This window comes from Sminthopsis crassicaudata, chromosome 5 (assembly GCF_048593235.1).
Source record: "Sminthopsis crassicaudata isolate SCR6 chromosome 5, ASM4859323v1, whole genome shotgun sequence".
NCBI classification, from domain to species: Eukaryota; Metazoa; Chordata; class Mammalia; order Dasyuromorphia; family Dasyuridae; genus Sminthopsis; species Sminthopsis crassicaudata.
The window spans coordinates 108293193-108315890 of NC_133621.1; the positions used below are offsets into that span (position 1 = coordinate 108293193).

Genomic DNA, 22698 nt, shown 5'->3' on the forward strand with positions numbered 1-22698 from the left:
AGATTCATTCATCAGTACCCGCGCGCTAGGATCATGCCGGATCTGTCAATCTCTGAGACTCGGTTTCCTAATCTGTAAAATGGGGGCAATGCTGCCAGCCACTCTAAGGGATCGTGGTAAAAGTTACAGGATGAGGCAACATGCACGCTGCCCTCCATGGCTCTGTTTAAGATGTGACGGTCTGCGCGTATCTTTCTCTGTATCCTTTTTAAAGTCTCTTTTGCAGGAGGAGACCCGAAGCCCGCGGCTCTGCGGCTTTATACCCGAGATCACTGGGAAATTCAAAAATAGTCCCCGTCGGCATTCGAACGCTGTCCCTTTAGGCCCAAACTCCATTGGCGATGTACCCCGCAGTCTCAGACGTGAGTAAGGAAGCAGTGTCCCACCGCAATTCACCTAGACATAATTTCGCGCCCCGCACCAGTTGAAAAAAAAGTGCACGAAGCTAATAGTCGGGACGCCAAGCGGAAGGAGACAGCGGGGCGTGCACGTGCTCATCTCGCGGCAGAACCGGGGAGCCCCGAACCCAAGTTCAGCCCCGGAGGAAAAGCAGCTTCAGCCAGGGCGACATGCAAACGAGCTCTACCTTCTGACCAATAGGAAGGCGGTGTCTCCCCGCCCCTCCAGCAGCCAACCAATAGACAGCGATCCCTTGTCGCTGCGCTCAGCTTATTTAAGTGCACCGGAACGCGCTGCCGAGGCATCTCCCGGTGGCGAGCAGCTGTTCTCGTGTCTGAGGAAGGCCCTTTGCTGCAAGGCAGAACATGATGGCTACCTTCCTCGTGCTGAGGAACAAGGCGAAGATGCCCATCCTGGGCCTGGGCACTTGGAAGGTTAATGTATCTGTTTCGGCGCCCCTGCCCCTTGGGCCAGGCCGGCGTGGGGGGGGAGGGGGCGTTGGAGGGATTCGCCGCCGCGGACCGCCCTCGGCCTCCGGCGTCGCGCTCCTGAGGGGGACTCGGGGAAGGGGAGTCCTTTTTCTGTCGGAGAGAGAAGGGGCTACGGGCTTGCTCTCTGACCTTGCCGGCAGAACTGGGGCCGCTGGAGCTTGCACTGGGCCTTGGCAAGTTCAGCGTGATAATCCCTGCTCTCGAGGAGACCCGGGAAGCTGGGGGGAGGGAACCGACATTTGATTTATTAAGGCTTACTTTGCCCTGCACTGTATTGCAAACCGCTTTGTAAAAATGTCCCCCTTTGGTCACCGTAAAACACGTGAGAGAGGCGCTGCTCTGCCCCGCGTTTTATAGATGGGGAGAATGAAGGCGGCAGAAGCGAAGGGAAGGTTTGCCACAAGTATGCATTTGGTTTCGGGTCCCCGGAACCTGTTGCTAGGAAACAAGTTTGCCTTCTGGCCTTTTATGTGGCACCAACTGCGGAGGAACCTCCACCCCCCCCCTTCCCCCTTTAAAAAAAAAAAAAGGTGCTGGAGATAAGCCTATCCCCCACCCCGGCCGAGCGGGTTCTGCACCTGAATAATGAACTAAGTGTATACAATTTGCCCCTTCCCACCGGGCTGCCCACCCCCAATTCTCTAGGACACTGCTTCTTTTAAACTTCCCCAGCTCTTCACGGGTCGGGGGGGGGGGGAGGAAGGGGAAGTACCTCTAGAAATGGAAAATTCTCGGATCGCCACTTTTAAGGGGGAGGGCCATTCTAACTGATGTTTTGACCTTCCCTCCGGGGGAAGAACCTTGGGCTGTACGGTTCCCTGTCCATTATTTCCTTTGATCAAAACTTTATGTTATTCCCTGGAGATTATGTAAGCTAACGCGGGGGTGAGGAAATGATGCTTTATCACCCGTAAGTAGTTTATTTGTGTACCCTATTTTGTCTATCTGCACACCCTGAGCCACATAAAAATTCCTCAAGCAAAAACGATTCCCAGGTGGAAAAAGTTAGAAGCCCTGGCTCAGATAGACTACTTAATATCATTGGATATTCAAATTATTTGTAGCTATCTTAGAACTTTTTTTTTCCCCCTCGCTGGAAAACTTGGTCTATTACATTAATTAGTGAAAGCTGCTGCATGCTTATGAAGTCGGTAAAGAGAGGAGTTCTATTTTTATGAACCAGCAGAGGGGATGTGAAACATGATTGGTTAATGCCAGTTTTTAGCAAGATTAAGCTTCTTAAAGTTATTCAGTGTGCTAGGTGTCATAGATTACATCGCCCATTGATGTTTACTGTCCTTAATGAATATATAGTCTGCCGGACAGAGTGCCACTAATAAACGGATAGAAGCATGCCTGAGGGGGAGGATAAAGTGGGACCGGGAAATGGCCCTTCCTGAAAGTGGCTCTTACGCTGGCCCCTCTCCTAGAAGAGAGCGGGGAGGAAGTACTTTTGAGATCATCCAATAGGGATGTGAGTCCTCTCCAGGAGGAGCAGAAAGAGAAACAAAGTTAATTTCTGCAAACTTTAAGCACTTATTCTATGTAGAACACTGCTAATGGCTGGGGAGGGGGGTAGAAGTAGGTTATTACTGGAGATATGGCTTATAATTACTGGGTAATTCTTGTAAGTGTGAAAGTGAACACTGATATAAATTGGGGTTAGGGTGTGGTAGAAGGGCATTGTCAGGGCAGTGCATGCAGAGCTAATCTCTGAGTTCTTCTCTAGGAGCCTCATCCTGATCTTTGCAGAATAATCATCCAAGTCTGCTACTTTAATTGAGTTAGAATTGAACTTCCTTTGAGTTGGAAGAATTCTGGAAGGGTTATTTTATTATGTTTTTGTCGGCTGAACTGAATTGATTAAAAACACCCGGAACTGGAGGTCATATATGACTGATAAAATATAAGCGCGTTTCTTCTTAATTTTACTTAAAGGAAGACCTGCAGAGATTCTTGGCCTAGAAAGGATCGGAGTTCTTGCAGGACATAGCAGAACTAGTATACTTTAGGTGGAAGTTGATAAGAATCTGATCTCTCCCAGTCCCCCAGTACTATGCTCTTTCCTAATCTGACCTTCCGAGGGAGAAAACCAGCAATTTAGGACAAAGGAGCTTTTTGAAGTTGGGTTTCTCTTTGCCAAAGGTGAAGAATATAAAATCTTGCTGTATTTGTCAGGTTAGCAAATAACAGAAGTGCATAGAAGTCGACTAGAAATAATTGTATTTGTAGTACTCATGTCATGGAGTTGTTGTGAAGCCCAAATGAAACTGGAAAGAGCTTTGTAAACCTCAAAGTTTGACAAATTTTTATCATTCAAGCAAAGTAAATCTGGACAATCTTAAACGTGCACCAGCTACAGAATTCATTTGGGTTTTTTTGACAAAGATATTGAAGTATTTGGCCATTTTCTTCTCCACTGATTTAAGGGAAACAGTATCACAGGCCAGATTTCAATTCAGCTTTTCCTGAATCCAAGCATGGTGCTCTATCTACTGCACTACCTGGATGCCCTTTATACTGAGTCATTAATGAGATTAGACTCTGCAATAACTTTTCATTATCCTTTCAAGGCCTCAGGGCTTCTGAGACCAACATATTGAGGACAAATAGATTAGATTATCTCTAAAATCTTTTTCAGCCCCAAAATTCTGTGCTTTGTAAAATAGCAATAATGACTCTTTCTCCATAGAGTGTGAGAAGAGTACTTTATATCATTGTGTTTAAAATACTTCCCTATAGCATTGGGAAACTAATAAACGAAAATAAAGCCAATCAGAAATTTTCTTGAACTATCACTAATGATTCATTTTAGGATATTTTTATGACATCTAAGGTAGGATTTGAATTTGGGTCTTCCTTACTGGGCATTTAAGTAGCAGAGTGGATAGAACACTGAATGGAAACATTCAGCTTCCCAGGTTCAAATCCCACTTCAGAAACTAGTATGACCCTGGGAGAGCCATTTAACTTTATTTGCCTCCTCATTTTCAAAATGAGCTGGAGAAGGAAATGACCAACCACAGCCTTGCTAAAATATCCCAAATGGGGTCGAAAAAAATGAAATAAATGAACAGCAATGACTTGGAGCTCTAAACAGCTGCCTCCATGGATATTGACCCCTTTCCTTTCCCTATCATATATTTGTGTCTTTTCTTAACTATTGCTCTTAATCATTTCTTGACCAAGGGTCATTAGCTCTCTACATCAAAGCTTTTTAAACTGTGGGTGATGACCTCACATGGAGTCATTCAACTGAATGTGGTCATGAAAATTTTGGCAATGAGGCTAGGTTTCTGAATGCTGTAAATCCTGTAGCATCAGAGAAATACTCCACCAAGATGTAATTCTTATGTAAAAATAAACAAGCACATCCATTTCATTAGTATGCAAATTTGCTTTCACCTTTAATCAATGGTAAAATGATATGTAACACTAGAGAATTGCTTTCAAATAAATTTCCTTATGATTGATTAACAGTAAATGTTTGATTTGTACATCTCTTGTATATAGCTATATATCCAGGGTCACATAAAAATTTCTTGAGCAAAAAGAAGCTAGTGGAAAATGTTTAAAAAGTTCTACTCTATATAATCACTACAGTAGTGCTTTCTTTTTCTTTTCTAATACAGTGCTGCTTTCTAAAGATGCTCTGACATAAGCCTTGAAACTATTTAAAAGGACAATACTTTTTCTTAATTTATTCTAGGAGTAAAAATAACCCTTTGTGTTTAAGACCTCATAGAAGAAGGCCTTTCATCTTTCTGGATGAAATGTTCTGCTCGGAGCTAGGCTAATTATAATTAGTCAGGGAGTAGGAGTCAAGGTATAAATTCTAATCTGGGCTGAAATGTTTATTTGCACACTAAATACTTAGACACACTGTCCCTGGGGGCTGTTCCTCTCACATTGCTGGAACCTCTCCCGGCCCCTGCTAACTCAAGGTAAACTGGAAGCTCTTAGGCAACCTGTTGGTGACAGAGAGGCTCTGATTCAATTTGGAAAATATTGATTAGTACCTGCTGTGAGTAGAACACTTTAGAGAGGTCTACTCTCTAGAGAGAAAATTTATCAGATTTTCAAAAGACACAGAGATAGAAGTATAAGTAATTTGTTGGATGATAGGTCCCAAAAAAGCTAGAATATTGGGCTAGATCTAAAAAGATGAACTTGAATAAGAAAATCAAGTTTTAAACTTGGACCTTATAAGAAGACAAAAGGGACTCTAGATCAGCAGTTAATCTGAAAAAGGTCTGGGGAGTTTGCTGTTTCAACAGGCTCAGTATTTGCCACCTATTTGATTATCAGCCAAGAGAGATAGGACTGTTCTGTCTGGAAGCTGCAACATGGGGTTTGATTTGAGTGCCAAATTTTAGAAGGATAGTGAGAAGTCAGAGCCTCAAAGTCAAAGGCCACGTGGAAAGTGTTAACGATAGTTTTACCCTCAAAAAGAGATTTGAGAACATGGTAAATTATAGCTATCTGAAGGTTTCTCAGGTTAAAGGAGGAATTAGACATGTTCTGATAGGCTCCAGAGTGCAAAACTAGTAGTGGAAGTCTGATAGAAAGAAGCTGCTCTCCAATAGAATGGGCCCTCTTGTGAGGTAATAGGCTCCCCTTCCCTGTGGCCTTTAATCCAAGGTTGGATGATACTCATTCATTAGAAAGGATTATCATTCAGGTCTGGATTGTTGGACTAAGTGGCCTCTGAGATTTTCTGATAACCTGGCCCTCATTCTCCTGATGCTAAAAATTCCCAAGGGGAGGGAGCAAGAAAGCTTACTGGGATTGCATTTGGGTTCTCAAGAAGAGGAATTTCACAAGTTAGTAAGAATAACTGGAATTTTGTTACAGAAGTTCCAACAACAGTCCTTGGATAGGTTAGTGTTGTGCTCTAGTCATTAGTCTTGAGATAAGTGGCCATCAAATCTTAGTGATGATATTATATGCCCAGAAAAGTACAGTAGGAAAAATAGTGGATTTGGAGTTAGAAGACTTGATTTTGAACTCCAGTTTTGCTATAACTGTCTTTATGATTTCAGACAAATTAGTCAGTCTCTAGTCTTCAGTTCCACATTTATAAAATATATGGCCTTCCCAAGAAATAAATTTGTGATTCCTTTTTTTTTTTTTTCTGTAGTTGAGGGGGGTTAAGTCCTCTACATATGAAATAAATAAGGACTAAATGTGAACAAAAATATATAATATATACAAATAATAAATATGTGATATTTAATAATAAATATATAAATAAAATATCTTATGTCATAGGCACGATTTACATGAGAGATCAGAAGATAGCAGCAATTAGAAAAGTGCTTATAATAGGACAAAGATGTGCTTTTTAAAGCATATATGGTCACAGTTTAATTTTTATCAGTTATCATATTCATGTATTTATAAATGTAGATATTTGTTTTATGTTTCTATTCTTTATTATAAATTTATTTATACATTTTATTTATTTTATCTTTTATTATTATTGAAGACAGCCACAGATTTGCCACAGATCACACAGCTAGTGAGTGCCTTGAGTCTGTATTTGAATTTATGCCTTCCCAATTCTAGGGGAACGCCAGGTTCTATCCACTGTATCACTTGTGCCCCTGTAAGGTCATACTTTTTGACTTAGAAGGGGCTTTTATTTTTCACCTCTTTCTTCAAATGAAATCAAGATCTAGGAAGGATTGGGTGATTTATTGAAGGTCATATAAGTAGGGACAGTTCACGCTGTAAATAGCATATAGCCCTCCCTCTACCTGCATCAAGTGACCTCCCAATTTTCTGGCTCTTGGTAAAGTTTTTTAGATATGACCACTGGGAAGGAAATAATTTTCACTCCTTAGGATAGGTTTTTGCCTCATATTTCTTCTCAATTCTCCTTTTAGTCCCCTCCAGGCAAAGTGGCTGACGCCGTGAAGACTGCGATCGATGTTGGATACCGTCATATCGACTGTGCTCATGTCTACCAGAATGAGACTGAAGTGGGCGAGGCCATCCTAGAGAAGATCAAGGCGAACGTTGTCAAGCGGGAAGACCTCTTCATCGTCAGCAAGGTTTAACCTCCAGCCGGCCTCAGGGAGTGTGAATGCATGGCCTGCTACAGAGAGGCTTTCTTACTCCAATTAAACCAAAACCTTACCTAACCTTTGACAAATTAGGGGGAGGGCCCATCCACTATGGAACCAAGTGTGGCAGGCGATGTTTGATTTGTCAAACATGTACGGTGGCAAGGCACTGGGCAGGTGCTGGGGATAGAGATGCACTAAATGGAAGGGGACGTGCGCATTTTTGTGTCAAAAAAAAAGATTTGGGAATGGGGAGTTGAGAGAGGTGTCTGTGTATGATTGTTTTTAAAAAATAATTTGAAGAACTGGACGTTGGAGGAAGCTAGAGATTATAAGTACAGTTGAAGATGCAATAAGTACATCCAAACCTGTAGGTACAAGCGCATTTGGGATTTCTCCAGGAGGAATAGCCCTCGGGTGTGAGGGCTCGCTGAGTCCATGTCAGGGATGCTCATCCTCCTTGGGGTCTACCTACCTCTCCAGGGCCTTCAAGGAGTGTATGTAGCAACTTAATCTGGGGAAGTTTCCTCAGCAGCCAGGCTAAATCAGGTTGAAGGTACCCAACAGGCTTCAAACCCTTCGACAAATTGAGGGTGTCCACTATGAGTATTTGGACATGAGTACTAGAAGCCTTATCGGCCAAACGGGTAGATGAGAATGATTTGTTAACAATCATGAAGGTGGCTGCAGCAGCTGCTGTGGTGATCTGAGTCCGTTTTCAGACATGGAAAGCGCTGAGATCATTCATTGCATCTCAGGCCATCGCCAGCCATCTCCTTTGTCTGCCACTGGACTTGAATGTCTCTGAAAGAGTTAAATTGATGACTTGTGCAATTCTGTCTGACTTAAATCCAATTCACAAGCAGTCAAGACCTCACACCATGAAGTCATTGGTTCTCTTAAAGATGAGCAACATGACGGTGTGCTCATTTAAGAAAGCAGAACTGTAATCTTCAAAACAAATTTATTGATAGAAGTCAGAGGTGGGACTCCATTTTTAGATTATTGGAGAGGTCAGCAGTGTTTTTATCCCAAAACTTATGAAAGGCCAAGGGAGGTCCTTCCTTTGGTAAGTATTACTAAGGAGTGATGGCAATGATATTTCGTTTTTTTTTTCCTTTGTAGCTTTGGTGCACATACCATGAGAAAAGCTTGGTTAAGTCAGCCTGCCAGAAAACTCTGAGTGACTTGAAGCTGGATTACTTGGATCTGTATCTTATTCACTGGCCTACAGGATTTAAGGTATGGCTCTATACTACCTCCAGTAGCCCCTATTTCTAGAACAGATGAAATGCATGATGCAATCTCCAAGGGATATAAAATGCTAGATACAAATATGAAAATATGTAAATTCATTCTGTATATACTTTTATTTAGCAGTTCTTTCTCTAGATTAAAATAGTATCTTCCTTCACATGTCTTTTATAGTTGATTTATCTTTAATCTTCATCTTAGAGGTGAGAGAAATTTGAGATTTTGAAAGTCGGTGACTTGCCCATGACTATCCAGGGACAAAATGTCAAAATTTTTGAGTCATGTGGCTTTCTTTAGATCCTTTAGAGACCTAATTTCTTTAATACATTAATATCTTACTGCAGAACATATACATGTGGATTTTTTGTTTTATTTTCCTTATTTTTTTAGTCAGCAATGATTAGAAATGAGCTTTAGAAGGAACTCACTTCAGTGTTGGGCTTGGGGCATTGGTTTATACACATGTATACATGTGTGTATATGGATATATGTATATGTATATCTGTATAGATATAGATATACATATACATATACATGGATTTATTCCCAAACTTATCTTTAAAAAGTAGATGGCTACTTAGTTTTGGTATAATTTCCTATATATTTCTTTCAGAAAAAAAGGAAAGCCAAAAGAAAAAAGTATGAAATTTGACTTATGTTGATGTGATTTTCAATTTATGTTGTCTTGCCTGTGACAGGCTGGGCAGGATCTTTTCCCATTGGATGACAAAGGCAATGTGATTCCCAGTGATACAAGCTTTTTGGATACATGGACGGTAAGGATAAATGCCATTCTAATTGGACTCTTTGGGGTATGACTAGAGAATCATTTAAAATCTATGCTGGAGCTTATTGTTTTCATTAACTCCTTCAGCTGTAGGTTTATGCTTCCCAATGAGTCCCCCATTTGATTTTTTGGGGTTAGTTTCCTATTAGCAGAATCTGGGTTGGTTTTTTCATTCATTCAGTAAACATTAAGCCCCCAAGTACAGCACATTGTGCTAAGTGATAGGAGAGAAATCTTTTAGGCAACATGATCCATGCCTTCAGTTCTTCAGGGGAGATAAGACACAAACATAGCTAAGTCTAGTGATAATCATTGTATGAGACATGACTTGGAGAGTCAGAAATAGAAGTGTGAGGTCCAAAGGAGAATGTTCTTGTCAGATGGACCTACAAGGCTTCGGGGACTGCAAAGAATGGGAAAGTTTGAACAGATTGGAGGAAGGAACATTCCAAGATGAAGAAACTGCCTATGGCAGTTAGGTAGTACAGTGGATGAAGCACCAGCCTTAAGGTCAGGAGGACCTGAGTTCAAATCTGGTCTCAGACACTTAAACCCTTCTTGGTTGTGTGACCCTGGGCAAGTCCGTTAACCCTAACAACCTTAGCAAAAAAAGAAAGAAAAGAAACGCCTGAATAAAAGAAGAAAAAAAAAAAAAGTGAGAGAGTAAGAGACCTGCTAAAGAATTTGGGGCAGAAAAGCAGCAAGGTCAGAAGAATAGTTAGGAACAATTCTGGCTGGTGGAATAGGTAGAAGTAACTTGGAGAAGGAAGAGAATATTTGTGGGCAGATTTGTTAGGACGTGTACTGGGATGGTGAAATGAGACCATCAACCAGCCATTTAGTAAATATTATTAAATGCCAATGAGGTGTTAAGCTCTGTGCTAAGTCTCAGGGATTCCCAGAAAAGCAGAAGACAGTCCCTACTCAAAGAATTCAGTCATAATGAGGCGGATAACCTGCAAACAACTATGTACAAATAAGAGTTTACAGGATACACTGGGGATAATTGGCAGGAGGAAGGCACTAGGGCCAGCAGGAAAGGCTTCCTGTAGAAAATGGGATTGCAGGGTATGTGGGGGCTGCAGAATGTAAGGAGATCAGGGAGGTAGGAGGTAGGTCATGAAGAACTTTGAATGACAAGCAGGATGTTGTTTCTGGTCCTGGAGAAACAAGGAGCCACTGCAGTTTATGGAGTTGGGGAGGTGGCTTGGAAAGGGGAGATGGTCAGATCTTTGTTTTAGGGGCCGCAGTTTGATGGCTGACTGTGGGTGAACTAGGAGTAGAGACTCAAGTCCAGCGGGCTGCTGCAGTAGTCTGGACATGAAGCTGTCATCATTAGGGTGACAAAGAAGGAGAAGGGGAAGTATTCAAGGGAAGCTATGAAGGGAAAGTATACAGACCTTTGGCAACAAATTGAAGATGGGGAGATGAGAGGAAGTGAGGGGTAAGCAAGCTGGGGTGCTTAAAATTGGCGTAGGGAAGTTAGGAAGAAGGAAGGGTTTGGGGAGAAAGATGATAATTCAGTTTTGTGACACACTATGTTTAAGATATCTACAGGAAATCCAGTTCTAGATATCTAGTAGATAGTTGGAGTTGCAATTCTGGAAGTCCGCAAAGAAGTTAGATGCATTGCAGAGAAACAATGGGTAAGAATTGATTCCTGATTGACTCTTCTCCCTTAATTAAATCCAAAATATGAAGTGTGGGAATGTAGGTAAATGGTAATTTTAGAATGGAAGAGTGAGATTAGGAGATTAGTTCAATTTTTTGGTATTTTGAATTTGAGGTACTAGTAGGCAGTAAATCAATTGTTCTGTAGGCTGTGATTGACAACAGAATCTTAGGATGGGGATCCGAAGGGTTTTGAAAGGACAGTATTTTACCTGTCATGGTCATCAACATCATAATTAGCATTTATATAGTGATAATTGTTTTCAGAGCACTTTATTTTGCTTAGGAAAAACTTGAGAATGAATGGGATTGCCAAAGGGAAAGTGAAGGAGATGGGTAGGAGGAGTACCCAACAAAAATATAAGCGCAAAAAAAAAAAAAAAAAAAAGAATGGAAGACTAAAATTTCTTTTCTTTTTTTTTTTTTTTTTTTAAATTGTTTAGCATTTGGCAATTAGATGATTGTTAGAGAACTTGAAGAGTAATTTCAGTAGAGCAAGAGGGAGAGAAACCAGATTAACTGAAGCTGAGGAGAAAGATATCAGTTATGGAACTTTAAAGAATTATGACATAGTCTGAAGAGAGAAGAGAATGCTTTTCAGGACTTTTAGACGTGAGGTTCTTCATACAAAATTAAGAATGAGTTACGATGTATAAAGGATGGAAGAATAAGGTCTTGGGAAGAAGCAAGAGGTCCTCCTTGCCCTTGCCTTCTAAACTCATATCAAATTTCCAACTGTATCCCCTCCCACCCTTAGCCAAAGACTTTGCTTCCTACTACTGGAAAAATTGAGGCCATTTATGAAGAGCTCCTCCTGTCCTATCACTCAGCTATCTTCCTCTTCTTTCTTCCTTCACTCTGGTCTCAAGAAGGTTTTAGTCATTTTCAAACTCTTTTCAGGCCATGGAAGAGTTGGTGGACACAGGATTAGTGAAAGCCATTGGAGTCTCCAACTTCAACCACCTCCAGATTGAGCAGCTTTTGAGCAAGCCGGGGCTGAAGCATGAGCCGGCAGTTAACCAGGTAAACAAGAAAGGAAAAAATGGTACCTTTGGGCTGTACTTCTGGACCCTGACTTTTTGCAGACATTTAATAGCCAGGAAATAGGTTTCATTCTTTCTACTGGATACCAGGGCTGGAGGAGAAAGCACATGGGTGACTGGGACTGCCAGATTCCAAGGATCAAATTTATTTTGGTAAATCTTGTAAAATTAGAGAATCTAAACCAGACTTTTGGTCCTATTAATACCAGGGTTGTGGTTCCAATGACAGAGCTTTCATAAACTCAGACCATCAATAGTGAGAGAGAGATTAGGATCGGTGGTTGAGATGGAATCTGGCTGTGTCCTGGAGCTGGTTACTCACTTGGTACAATACTTGTTGATTTACAGATTGAGTGCCATCCCTATCTCACCCAGGAGAAGTTGATTGAATATTGCCAGTCCAAGGGCATTGTGGTGACAGCCTACAGTCCCCTGGGCTCTCCTGATCGGCCATGGTGAGGAATCTAAGGAGCCATAATATCTTGTCTTCTCACGAGGGATCGAAGCAGAGAGGAAATGTTAATTCTAAGGGAAATGCTTCTGGAGGCTGCGGAGCAAGCCCATCTGGGTGGAGCCTTTTGGAGTTGTACTGAGTCAGGGAAAGGCAGGATCCAGAATTAACCATTGATTATCTCATAGAAGAACAATGTGGAATAGCAGTAGGTAGAGGACCTATCTCTGAGTTGGAAAAGCTTTTTTGAGACAAGTCTTGGACAAGTTGCCAAGCTCTATTACTAAGGTGCTTTTCAATGTGGGGGGGTTCTTTATATCAATGAACTAACAGCTCCCCCCCCTCCAAAAAAAGAACCTCTTAGAGGTGGTCAGTTTTATAAATTAGGAAACTAAGGCCCAAAGAAGTTATTGGCCCAAAGTCACACAGACAATTAATAGTAAACCTAAGATTTCAATATTTAATATCATTTATTATAATATATTAGTAAATGCAATTATAATAATGAAAATAATATTATTTAATATTTTAATATAATTCTGCCTCCTATACCAGGTTTCTTTCCTTCATTCTATACCTACTACCAACAAGATTTCTTTCCCTTCTAGGAGCGGTTTAGCACAATGACCCAATATTAGGCAAGTTTGTTACAAAGCTATAAGGATTCAAACCCAGTTTAATTCATCAAGTATACCTTGTGAGTGGAGATGGTTGGAAATCCTTTTCCTTTCCTTAGCTCCAAATGAAGCAAATAATATTCACTTGGTTTATAGAGTTTCAGAGAGAGATCATTAGTTATTACTTTCATTTAAGATGAAAATGACATGAAATTTAAAAGTAAAAATTGTATTAAAAAGTAAAATTTTAAATTAATTCAAGTTTAAAATAAGAGTGTTTATTGTTAAAAAGATATTTAATATCTTATCATTTCTAGGGCCAAACCAGAGGATCCTTCTCTCTTGAATGACCCAAGGATCCAGGCCATTGCAGAAAAGCACCAAAAAACCGCAGCACAGGTATGGGCGGGGCGGGGTCTGCTACATCTTACAGGCCTTCATGTTCTGTCCTTGGAGTCATTTTTGCTAGCACTAGCTGAAAGTTCTGTGTGAGGCTTCCTTTCCACTCTTTTCCCACCTTCCTCCCAAATTCTGCAAATTTCACAGACTGAGTTCTACTCTGTACTTGTAGATGTAAATGGCAGAAGAGAATGCTTTTATTCCTTGAAATGATTTCTTTTAAGAAGGAGGACCTGACTGCTAAAGTTCTGGTGGCCCCAAAGGGATCAGGGGAGAACAGTGTTTCTCTTTCTGTCTGCAGGTTCTGATCAGGTTCCACATCCAGAGAAAAGTGGTTGTGATCCCCAAGTCAGTCACCCCATCACGGATTTCTGAGAACTTTCAGGTAAGATATCCATGGTCCTTAGTTTTCTTTAGGGAAACATGCTGGCCAATATCCCTCTGTTTGTCCTCAAAGCAGGTTTTTAGCCTTTTTTTGTATCGTGAATTCCATTGGCAGCCTGGTGGAGCCATGGACCCTTCTCAAATAGTGTTTTTAAGCACTTAAAATACTAGCATTGCAAAGGATTGTGATTGATTGTACTTTAATTAAAATATGCTTACAATTCAATTGAAATGTGTTTATTGAAATATTACTCTTAATTATATTGAAATTGTTGTTTTCCAGTCATGTCCATAGGATATGACTCTGTGATCCCATTTGAGGTTTTCTTGGCAGAGATACTAGAATGGTTTGCCATTTCCTTCTATAGCTCATTTTAAGATGAGGAAACTGAGGCAGACAAGGTTAGGTGATGTGCCCAGAGTAACTAGCTAAGAAGGGTTCAAGGCTGGATTTGAACTTGGGAGAAGATGTCTTCCTGATAAGCACTGTACCACCTAGCTGCCCCTACAGTGTGTGTGTGTGTTTATATGTATATTATATATATATATGTGTGCATATATATGTGTGTGTGTGTGTGTATAAAATATATGTAACCATTTATATTTACATATGTACATATTATATATATATATACGCACACATATACATACACATGTATATATTTTTTATTTCATTTTGTTATTCTCTAATGCAGTCTTTTAGACAAAAAAAGGGGATAGCTTTTTTCATGACATCATTTCTAAATATATCCTCCTCTCCTACCTAAAGAAACTATCCTTTATAACACAATAAAAGAGAAAAGAGGAGGTTAAGAAGCGATTCAGCAAAAATAATCAAAGTATCAATTGAGTGCAACAGTGAACGCATTGTTCCCCATCCCTCCTGCATTTTCTGGGACCGGGTGTGGGCCAGGCCATTGCTTACCAATCAGGAAAGGCTTCATGGAGGAGGTGGCATTTCAGCTGGATATTAAAGAAGGAGTGGGCAAAGAGTGGGAAGGGGGGAGCATTCCAGGCCTGAAGGATGGTAATAGACCAAGGCAGAAGTGGGACGGTGACTGGGACAGGAGAATCTGGTTTGTCTGCAGGTGTAAAGTGCCTGGGAGGATAGAAGGAAAAAATAACTCCCTTTTAGGCAGCACTAGGTTGTGAAGAAGGTGCTTTATTTACTATAATCCTTGAAGTAGCTTAATGGAAAATCCTAGTCACTCTAGCAGTTCAGAGTTATCCACAGAACCCTCCCGTGTCTCCATATTGGGAACCTTGGAAGGCAATGCTTCTTTGTCACTAAAGGTCTTTGGACAGAATGTGACATACATTAACAGACTTGGAATTGTATATGTAAATATCTTAAAATACTTAGTCACAGATTGTATCCAATGATATCAAATAGTCTATATTTCAGTATATCAAATGAGCTGTCTTTCTATAAATTGGCCATACTTCAGGATATGCTCTACACATAAGTATTAATCCTAGTTAAATCATAAATTTAACTAAAAATTGGATTTCCCTTTGAAGTAGTCCATAATTTAATCTTCTGTTACAAAACTGCACTGAAATTTTTTTCTTTAAAATGAAAGTCTCCTAATTTTTAACCTTACTCTGATAGATTTTTTTCTCTGTCCCACAAACTTCATTTTCATTTTACTGTTTCTATGTCATTCTGAGATATTTGAAGAACCTATCTTATAAATGAAGACTACTAGAAAGTGACAAGTTCAAAGATTAATTTACTTTATTGCCTATAAATTCAGATGGGAAACAGACCTTTGCTTCTATAGCACAGAAGTACTAAAGTATTGCAAAAAGTCATATTTTTCCTATCCTGATTAGAGAGGTTTGCTATACATGAATATCACAACTGCCAGACTAAGTTTAAGGGCACAGAATGACTCTGCACATGTTCAGTAAGATTACATAGGTTTATTTTCGGGTTCTGTTTGATTTGGGGCAAGAGTTATATTTAATTCTTGTTATACACAGTCACACACAGCTTTGCTTCGTTCACAGAGCATAAAACCGGCATTTTCTGACGAACCTTCTTTTCCCCTACTAGAGATTTGAGGGTTAAATCCCTGCTGGGCTGATTGTAGTGCTGATTTTAGTGTTTTAAAACTCCATCCTTCTAGACTTTCTATTGAAGCACAGAGTCACAAAAACGGGAATCACTAGTGGGTTTTTATTTTTAGTACATTTCTTCAGAGATCACACTATAGATAAAAACAAAGACATGGAACTTTTTTTAAAAAATTGATAATACATTGTCTTCCCTTACACATTTTTTTAATGTAAAACCACTGATTGGACGATACTAGTGAATGCAGCAATGTTCTTTCACGATTTTTTTGCTCAAAAGTTTTAACCCCTAATTAAACATTGAAAGAAAACTCATTTCTTGAGAGCCCACAGTTCAGATACCAATAACCCCAAACCAAATGAGATAAAACCCAAAGCGTTTCCTATAAGAACTAGGTCCCATGCCAAAGGGAAATAATCCCTTTGGAAAAGTGATAGTTATTTTCACATGGAACTTTTAAAAAAATGTAGGCTGTGGTGGTTGCCCCCTTTTTGAATAACTGGTTAGACAAACTTCCCTTCCCTCTCAATCTCAGATCTAGAGTCCCCTTGAAGAAGGAACGCTTCAAGGTTTAAACATACTTCTAGGCTTCTTAGAAGAAATAAGTCTTCTAAAGCTCAGCTTCTTTAACTGTGGTGTTGTGACCCCATATGGAGTTTCATAATTGAATGTGTGGGGATTGCAAAATTATAATTTATCCCAATAAATGTCTATTTTATATATTTATATTGGGATCACATAAAAATTTGTCAGACAAAAATAGATAATGAGTGGGGAAAGTTTAAGGAGCCCTGTTCTAAGATTTAACAACACTCTCCTGATAAAATTTAAAAAAACCACTGAGACCCTCCCCAGAGAAACTAAATTTCCTGAAGTGTAAAATTTCCTCGAAAAAAGGTATCAGTCTCTTGGCATAAATAGCTGAGATTATTTCCCCCCACCCCCATGCTTGAAAAAAGACAAATTTCCTTTGAGGAGTAATTAATCCTTAATTAATTCCCCTCTTGAAACAGAGAACTCTCTTTGAGAAAAGGAATGGTTTTAAGTTCTCTAATAGGGGTTTTTCCCTAAGGAACTAATATAAAAAGGACTTTATGTTGTCTATTATTTCCAAATTGCCACACTGAACACAAAACAGCCCTCCAAGACAGACATAAAATAAAATTGTAACTTTCCTTACCTTTCAGCATCCTTCTATGTAAGGAAGCACTCTTTTAAGGCACCCAACATTCTGCAAATAAACTGTAAAGATAATGAACTTAGACCAGTTGAAACTCCTTACGTGTCATTTTGAACTGCTTCTCCTCTAGCTTTCATTTAGAGTGTCTGGCTTCTTATCTTTAGGAAGGGACTATATTGCCCAGATCTTGTACAAATTTGCTTTTTAGTATTAGTAATCTCTACTCCCTTCCACCTCCATTCAACTTTACCTTCCAGGGATATGAGTTTCATTCTGAAGTACCACCAGTTTTAGGGTACTTAAATATCCCTGATAGTAAATTGCATTACTTCATATCTTAACTCCTCTTTAAAAACACATAGTTTCCTTAAAAATTAGACTCAAGTTCTTCTCCCAGCTCCCATAGACTTGTGTTTTTTGAAATTTAATTTTTATATTACTTCCCCAATAGTTTATATGCTATAGAAGAAATAATAGAAAAATAATTTCTGGAGGACAAGGATTTTTTTTTTTTTTAAAGGCACTGAGGAGTGCCTTGTAGACTACCTGGCACATGGTGGACTGAGTACTATTGTTTAATTTCAGTCAGCATTTTGTGTCAAACTCACCAGAAATGACTTTTTCCTTTCCAGGTGTTCGATTTTAACTTGACTGACGAGGAGATGTCTACAATCCTCAGCTTCAACCGTGACTGGAGAGTCTGTGCCTTGGTCAAGTAGGTTTCTCCCCCGTGCCATCTCCCTGTCTCACTCCTCAGAAGCAGAGTACCCTTGGAGGGCCAGGACCTCTAAGCTATCGCCCAGAGAGTCTGAAATAATCCCCATGGTTCTTTCAGAGAAGTCCTGGAAAAAGGGCAGGCCCTGCATAGCCCCTTTGAGCTCTGGGCACAGCAGACTGCCCGGACCAGACATAGCCTAGCTGGCCGTGTGCTACATCTGTGTTCCTGCGGAGAACCAGGGGGTTTTATGTTAAATGAAGTGAGAAACGAATTACATGAGGTCCTTTGGCAGTATTCCCTGGGTCTTTCCCACAAGGCCATCTAGTCCAATTTTTCCACTTTGTAGTTGAGGGAATTAGAGTCAATTTTCCCAAAGTTAGACCAGGGAGTAAACAGCTATGACCCTCTGATTCTGGTTTTCTACTGGATTTGGCTGAATCTGGTAAATGTCCCATTGCCATCTAATACCAAAGCCTTGTGGGGGGTAGTGAACACTGATCCCAGGTCTCCTCCTTTTGAGGAAGGGAAGCTGGTGGCTCACTGGTCACCAGGAAGACCTGGATTCCATTTGTCCCCAGATAACTTCCTAGCTGTGAGATCCTGGGCAAATCACTTGGAACATTTGCCTAATTTTCCTCCACTGTAAAAATAGGGATAACAATAGCACTTATTTTGTAGGGTTGTTGGGAGGATTAAATGAAATAATATTTGCACAAAGAACTTAGAATAATAGCTTGATACTTCTGCTCTCTTTTTGGTTTGCCCAGTGTCACTACAAAAGTTAAGGTTGGAACTCGGGTCCTGATGTCGGGGCCAGTGTCCTGTCCACTATCCTATCTAGCTGTACCCCCTCCTTTTTAAAAACCAGCTCTCCCCAGCTATTCCCCAGAGTTCAGGTCCTTCGCTTTGACTTTTTAGTCTTTTTCTCAGATATATCCCCTACTCCCGCAGTATTCTCAGCCCCCCCTTTTCTGTAGGGGTTGTTGACTCCTGCTTCTTCTGTGTCTTCCAGCCTTTCCAAGTGCTGGAAGGGCATCAGCTTGACTTTAAGGAGGACTCTTTTGTCTCCAAAAAGTTCTTCCCTGATTGGTCTTTTTCTTGGCTAGTGCTCCCTCCTGACAGCTAGACTTAACACTTTGGGGTGGGTGGTCTTTGACTTTTGTGTATATGTGTATTTGTATTTAAATGACCCTGTATGAGTACATGTACATCATGAACAAGAGTTGCATAAATATATGCATTAATGTGTGTATGTCCATATATACACATCTGTTATATATGTAATACACATTTGTGTTTAATGTGTGGAAGTGTAAATTCTATGTACACATATTCATTTTGTGAACTTTGAGGATGCTGACTAGTTTGGGTCTTGGAGATTCAAATGACATCACATACTGATAAATTAACAGTACCGGCAAATGTGACAGGAGTCCAGAGCAGACCAGGATCCCCTCAGGATTGAATAGGGCAGGCCCAAAAAAAAAAGGAGGTTTAAGCAAGTCCTGGAAGGAGTCACAGGAATTGGGGAGTATCGATGGAAAGAATCATTTAGACTCAGGCTCCCCTTTCATTCCTTTGCCACCTAAGGATTTAGTTTTTATCATTTCATATTTAGATTACTTCAGTAACCTAACTCGGAAGTCTTAACCTGTAGTCTAAACTTTTCCTCCTCCTCCAAATTTACTAACTGTATTTCAGTGTAATTGGTTTGTTTTATGATCCTATACATTTAAAAGTGATTACTCTGAAAAGGGGTCCATGTCACCAAAAATGTTGGGAATCCCTGGAATTAGTTCCCTTTCTCTATCTTTTTTCACCCTTCCCTCTTTTTATCTCTTCCTTCCCCCCCCCCCCCCCCCCATTTCTAACAGAAAACGATTATCCCAGGATACCTTGTAGGTACAGGTAGCCACAGAAGATTTTAATAGAAAAAATAATCTGAGAAGTGAATGAGTAAATTTTTAAAGTACACTCTGATATAAAGCCCATATCAATGCAATGGTTTTATTTAAAAAGACTTAAGTTTTCATTTCCCACCTTCTTTTTTCTACTTTTTTTGAAAGGGGAATTCTCCCCACTATAAAATTTTTGCTCCCATCTAAATAAATCCGTCATTCCCCCCTCCCCACTTACATTACATCTTGGACTTTTCCAGTCTCCCACCTCTGACTTTCTGAAAAATTTATATTGAAGTAGCCTTTTATAACTGCATGGTTTATAATGAGACCTCCATTTGTATATAGCATGTTAAACTCTTCAAACTGCTTCCTTTGCAGCAAGCCTGAGAGAGAAGTAAATGCATTCTTATTCACATTTTACAGATAAAAAACTGGTTAAGTGATTTTCCCTCTTCTCCCTATCACCCTCACCTTCAACAAGCAGTAAAGTGGAGATGGGGACACCAGCAGCTTGAGTCTAAATCCAGTAACTTTCCATCAGTACTACCTGGTTCCTGTGACTCTTTCCAGGCCTAGCTTAAATCTCATTTTTATTGATCTGCCCTGTTTATCCTGAGGGGATCCGAGTCTGCTCTGGACTCCTGTCACATTTGCCAGTGTGTTAAGGCATGGCTGGTACTTCCTCAGGTGTCCGTCCGAATCTCCCCAAGAAGAGCCAAAGCTCTCAGAGGAGAAGGCCATAGTGTTCCATGTTCCCCTGGGGCCCCATCAGGTCCTTAATAACTGTTGACTGATTTGGCAGAGGAATCATTAGGCTAAAACCCTGCCTCCGAGGGATCAGCCCTGGACATTTTTTAGACCATAATTATTTTTGTCTATTCTAATATTTAAAAAGCCTGCATTCTGCCATCTTTGTCTTCGTTGTGGTCTGAGGCCCTATGTTGAAAGCACAATTATCTCTTTGCTTTGTAGTGCTGCTTCTCACAAGGATTACCCCTTCAAAATCCCATATTGAATTCTGGCTGGCGCTGTCCAGGGTTCGGATGATGGTCTCCTGAGACTTCCAGCTTATCTGACGAGAATATATTGTTCTGCATTGCATTGGTCTGTCCTGCTCCCAAGACCTGGATCACTACTGAATATCACTGTGAGATCTCAACTGGATCAAGTAACTCCTGGTTTTCTGGACCCTTTCCCTGCCTAACTAGAAGGAATACAGTGTGGCTTCCCCCTCCCCAGATGGGCCTACAAACAAGAATTATTCCACCAACAGTTTTCTTCCTTTTAGTAACAAGTAGATTTCATCCCTTTGAAGTTATATATCTTAACTTCTTGCTTTAAATAAAAAAAAAAACCGTGTTATATTCTTAGTTTCTATAGTGTTCTGTAGTTTCTATAGTTGGTTGCCCAGCTTTTTGGAGCCCTGTGCCCTTGGAACGTATATCAGAAATACTAAATGTTTACAAAACAATACACCAACTAAAATACAATTAAAAACCACACACGCTCCATTCCTGAGTTGGGGTGGGTGGGAGGAAGGCTGGGGGGGGGGGGGGAGGAGATACGTACGGGAGCCCAGAAACATCTCTGACAAAGAGTAGGGAATGTGGTTGCCATAATCCTCTCCCACTCGAGGTAATCTCACAGCCCCCTTCCAGTCTGAACCAACCTGGATGTTTATCTTGCCTTTTATACCTGGAAGCCTTTCTAGCATGTGTAGCTTTGCACACATCCATTCACACTTTCTCATCTAGTCTTCCCTCCCATAATAATACACTTAAATTTCCTACAAGACAGCACCCAAAAAATCACAACTAAAAAACTGAAAGGGTGGCAGAGCAATACACTGGGATTTAGGTGACTGTGCCATTAATTAGCTTTTTCATTTGTAAAATGAAGGGTTACACTGAGTCTCTAAGGGTCTCATGGTTTGAGAGTCTGTAGCTTCAATGTTTACCTTGTGAAACATGTTACATGGGGTCAGTACTGGTATTTTTCAGATGACTTATGCCATGAAGATACAGCAGGATTTTATCAGAAACTCAGGCCATTCTCCCCCAAAAAGTCCATCAAGCTTCCTGACTGCTAGTAGGTGGGGCACAGAAAACTACTGAGGAATTAAAAGGGTAGGGAGAAAGGGGGCATAGGATAGGGTTGCAGAGGAGGCTGGCAACTATGGGATCATTGGAGAGGAAAAGGGAATTAACATCTAGCAGCAGAGGAATGTACATATTCTCAGTTAAGTCATGGTGAGCCACCTCAGTTTAAATTAGTTTATCACTCTGCTGCTTATTCAGCAAGTGAATAAGCCATGTATTGAAAGTTAGAAGGATCCTTCATTTAATCGTGAGTTAAAAAAATTTTTTTATAACTATCAATATAATGATTTCCTATGTAATACCATGCATTCTATGCAATTTAAAATATTTTTTTTCTGAGGTGGTGTCTAATTTCACTAGACTGCTTAAGGGGGGGGTCCAAGACAATCTAGATTTTCTTATTTTACATGTAATTAGAAACCATGATGAGATAACTAAGGAGCAGAAAGATCAATGGCTTTGTCCAAGTCACACAAATAAGTGGACTGAGTGGCCATCAGGAATGTCATTCGGCATCAGTTCATAAAAGTCCAGGTTTTCTGAAAGACTGGTACCTGATTCAATAAGGAAGTTAGGAAGAAGATGAGTGCGGTTTTGGACTTAAGTTTAAGATATCTGTGAACATCCTGTGTTCTGTGTCTAGAATATCCTGTTCTGGATGCAGGTGTAAAACTGGAGATTCAGAAGGAGGTTGGATAAATAGATCTGAAAATCATTAGCACAGTTAATATATGAATTCTTGAGAGCTAATAAGATCACCAAGCAAAATAGAATAGAGGGAGAAGAGATTCCAGGACAGAAGCCTGTGGGAGACCTTGCCAGTTGTGGGAGCACCTGAGAGACTCAGATGGGACAATTACCTAAATAGGGGGAGACAAAGCAGTGTCACAAAATCAAGAGAAAGATTACCTGGGAAAAGATGATCAAGAGTGTCAAGAAGGACTGAGAAAGATCATTAGCTTTGGCAATTAAGAAATCCTACATTCTTTCTCCTTTCCACCCCCCTCATCCGTGGCATCTCATGATGGCAGTCAGAGAAGAGAAGGGTGGCAAATAGGAGAGAGTATGTGCTGAACCAAAAAGGACCCTGTAAGTTCTCATGGGAACCTGAACTTAGCCTCACACACAAGATCAAATCACACACATGCTAAATCTG

At 40.4% G+C, this 22698-nt stretch overlaps 1 protein-coding gene across 2 annotated transcripts; it reads left to right on the plus strand.

Annotated features, from left to right (window-relative positions):
• The first annotated feature begins 691 nt into the window (after positions 1–691).
• AKR1B1 (aldo-keto reductase family 1 member B) lies at positions 692–20805 on the plus strand. Of its 2 annotated transcripts, none has more exons than XM_074267878.1 (10): positions 692–833; positions 6779–6946; positions 8084–8200; positions 8911–8988; positions 11571–11693; positions 12062–12168; positions 13099–13180; positions 13482–13565; positions 17457–17539; positions 20416–20805. In XM_074267878.1, the coding sequence occupies exons 1-10, from the start codon at positions 765–767 to the stop codon at positions 20456–20458; spliced, it is 954 nt and encodes a 317-aa protein (XP_074123979.1). In that variant the 5' UTR covers positions 692–764; the 3' UTR covers positions 20459–20805. The 2 variants fall into 2 exon arrangements, with proteins under 2 accessions (XP_074123979.1, XP_074123978.1); XM_074267877.1 differs by having other exon boundaries at positions 698–839.
• The last annotated feature ends 1893 nt before the right edge of the window (positions 20806–22698 follow it).

Coding starts and splice junctions, on each gene's coding strand:
- AKR1B1 (XM_074267877.1), top strand. CDS start 765: ATGATGGCTACCTTCCTCGTGCTGAGGAACAAGGCGAAGATGCCCATC. Junction 8,989..11,570: donor GCTTTTTGGATACATGGACG/GTAAGGATAAAT, acceptor AACTCTTTTCAG/GCCATGGAAGAGTTGGTGGA. Junction 13,566..17,456: donor GGATTTCTGAGAACTTTCAG/GTAAGATATCCA, acceptor TTTCCTTTCCAG/GTGTTCGATTTTAACTTGAC.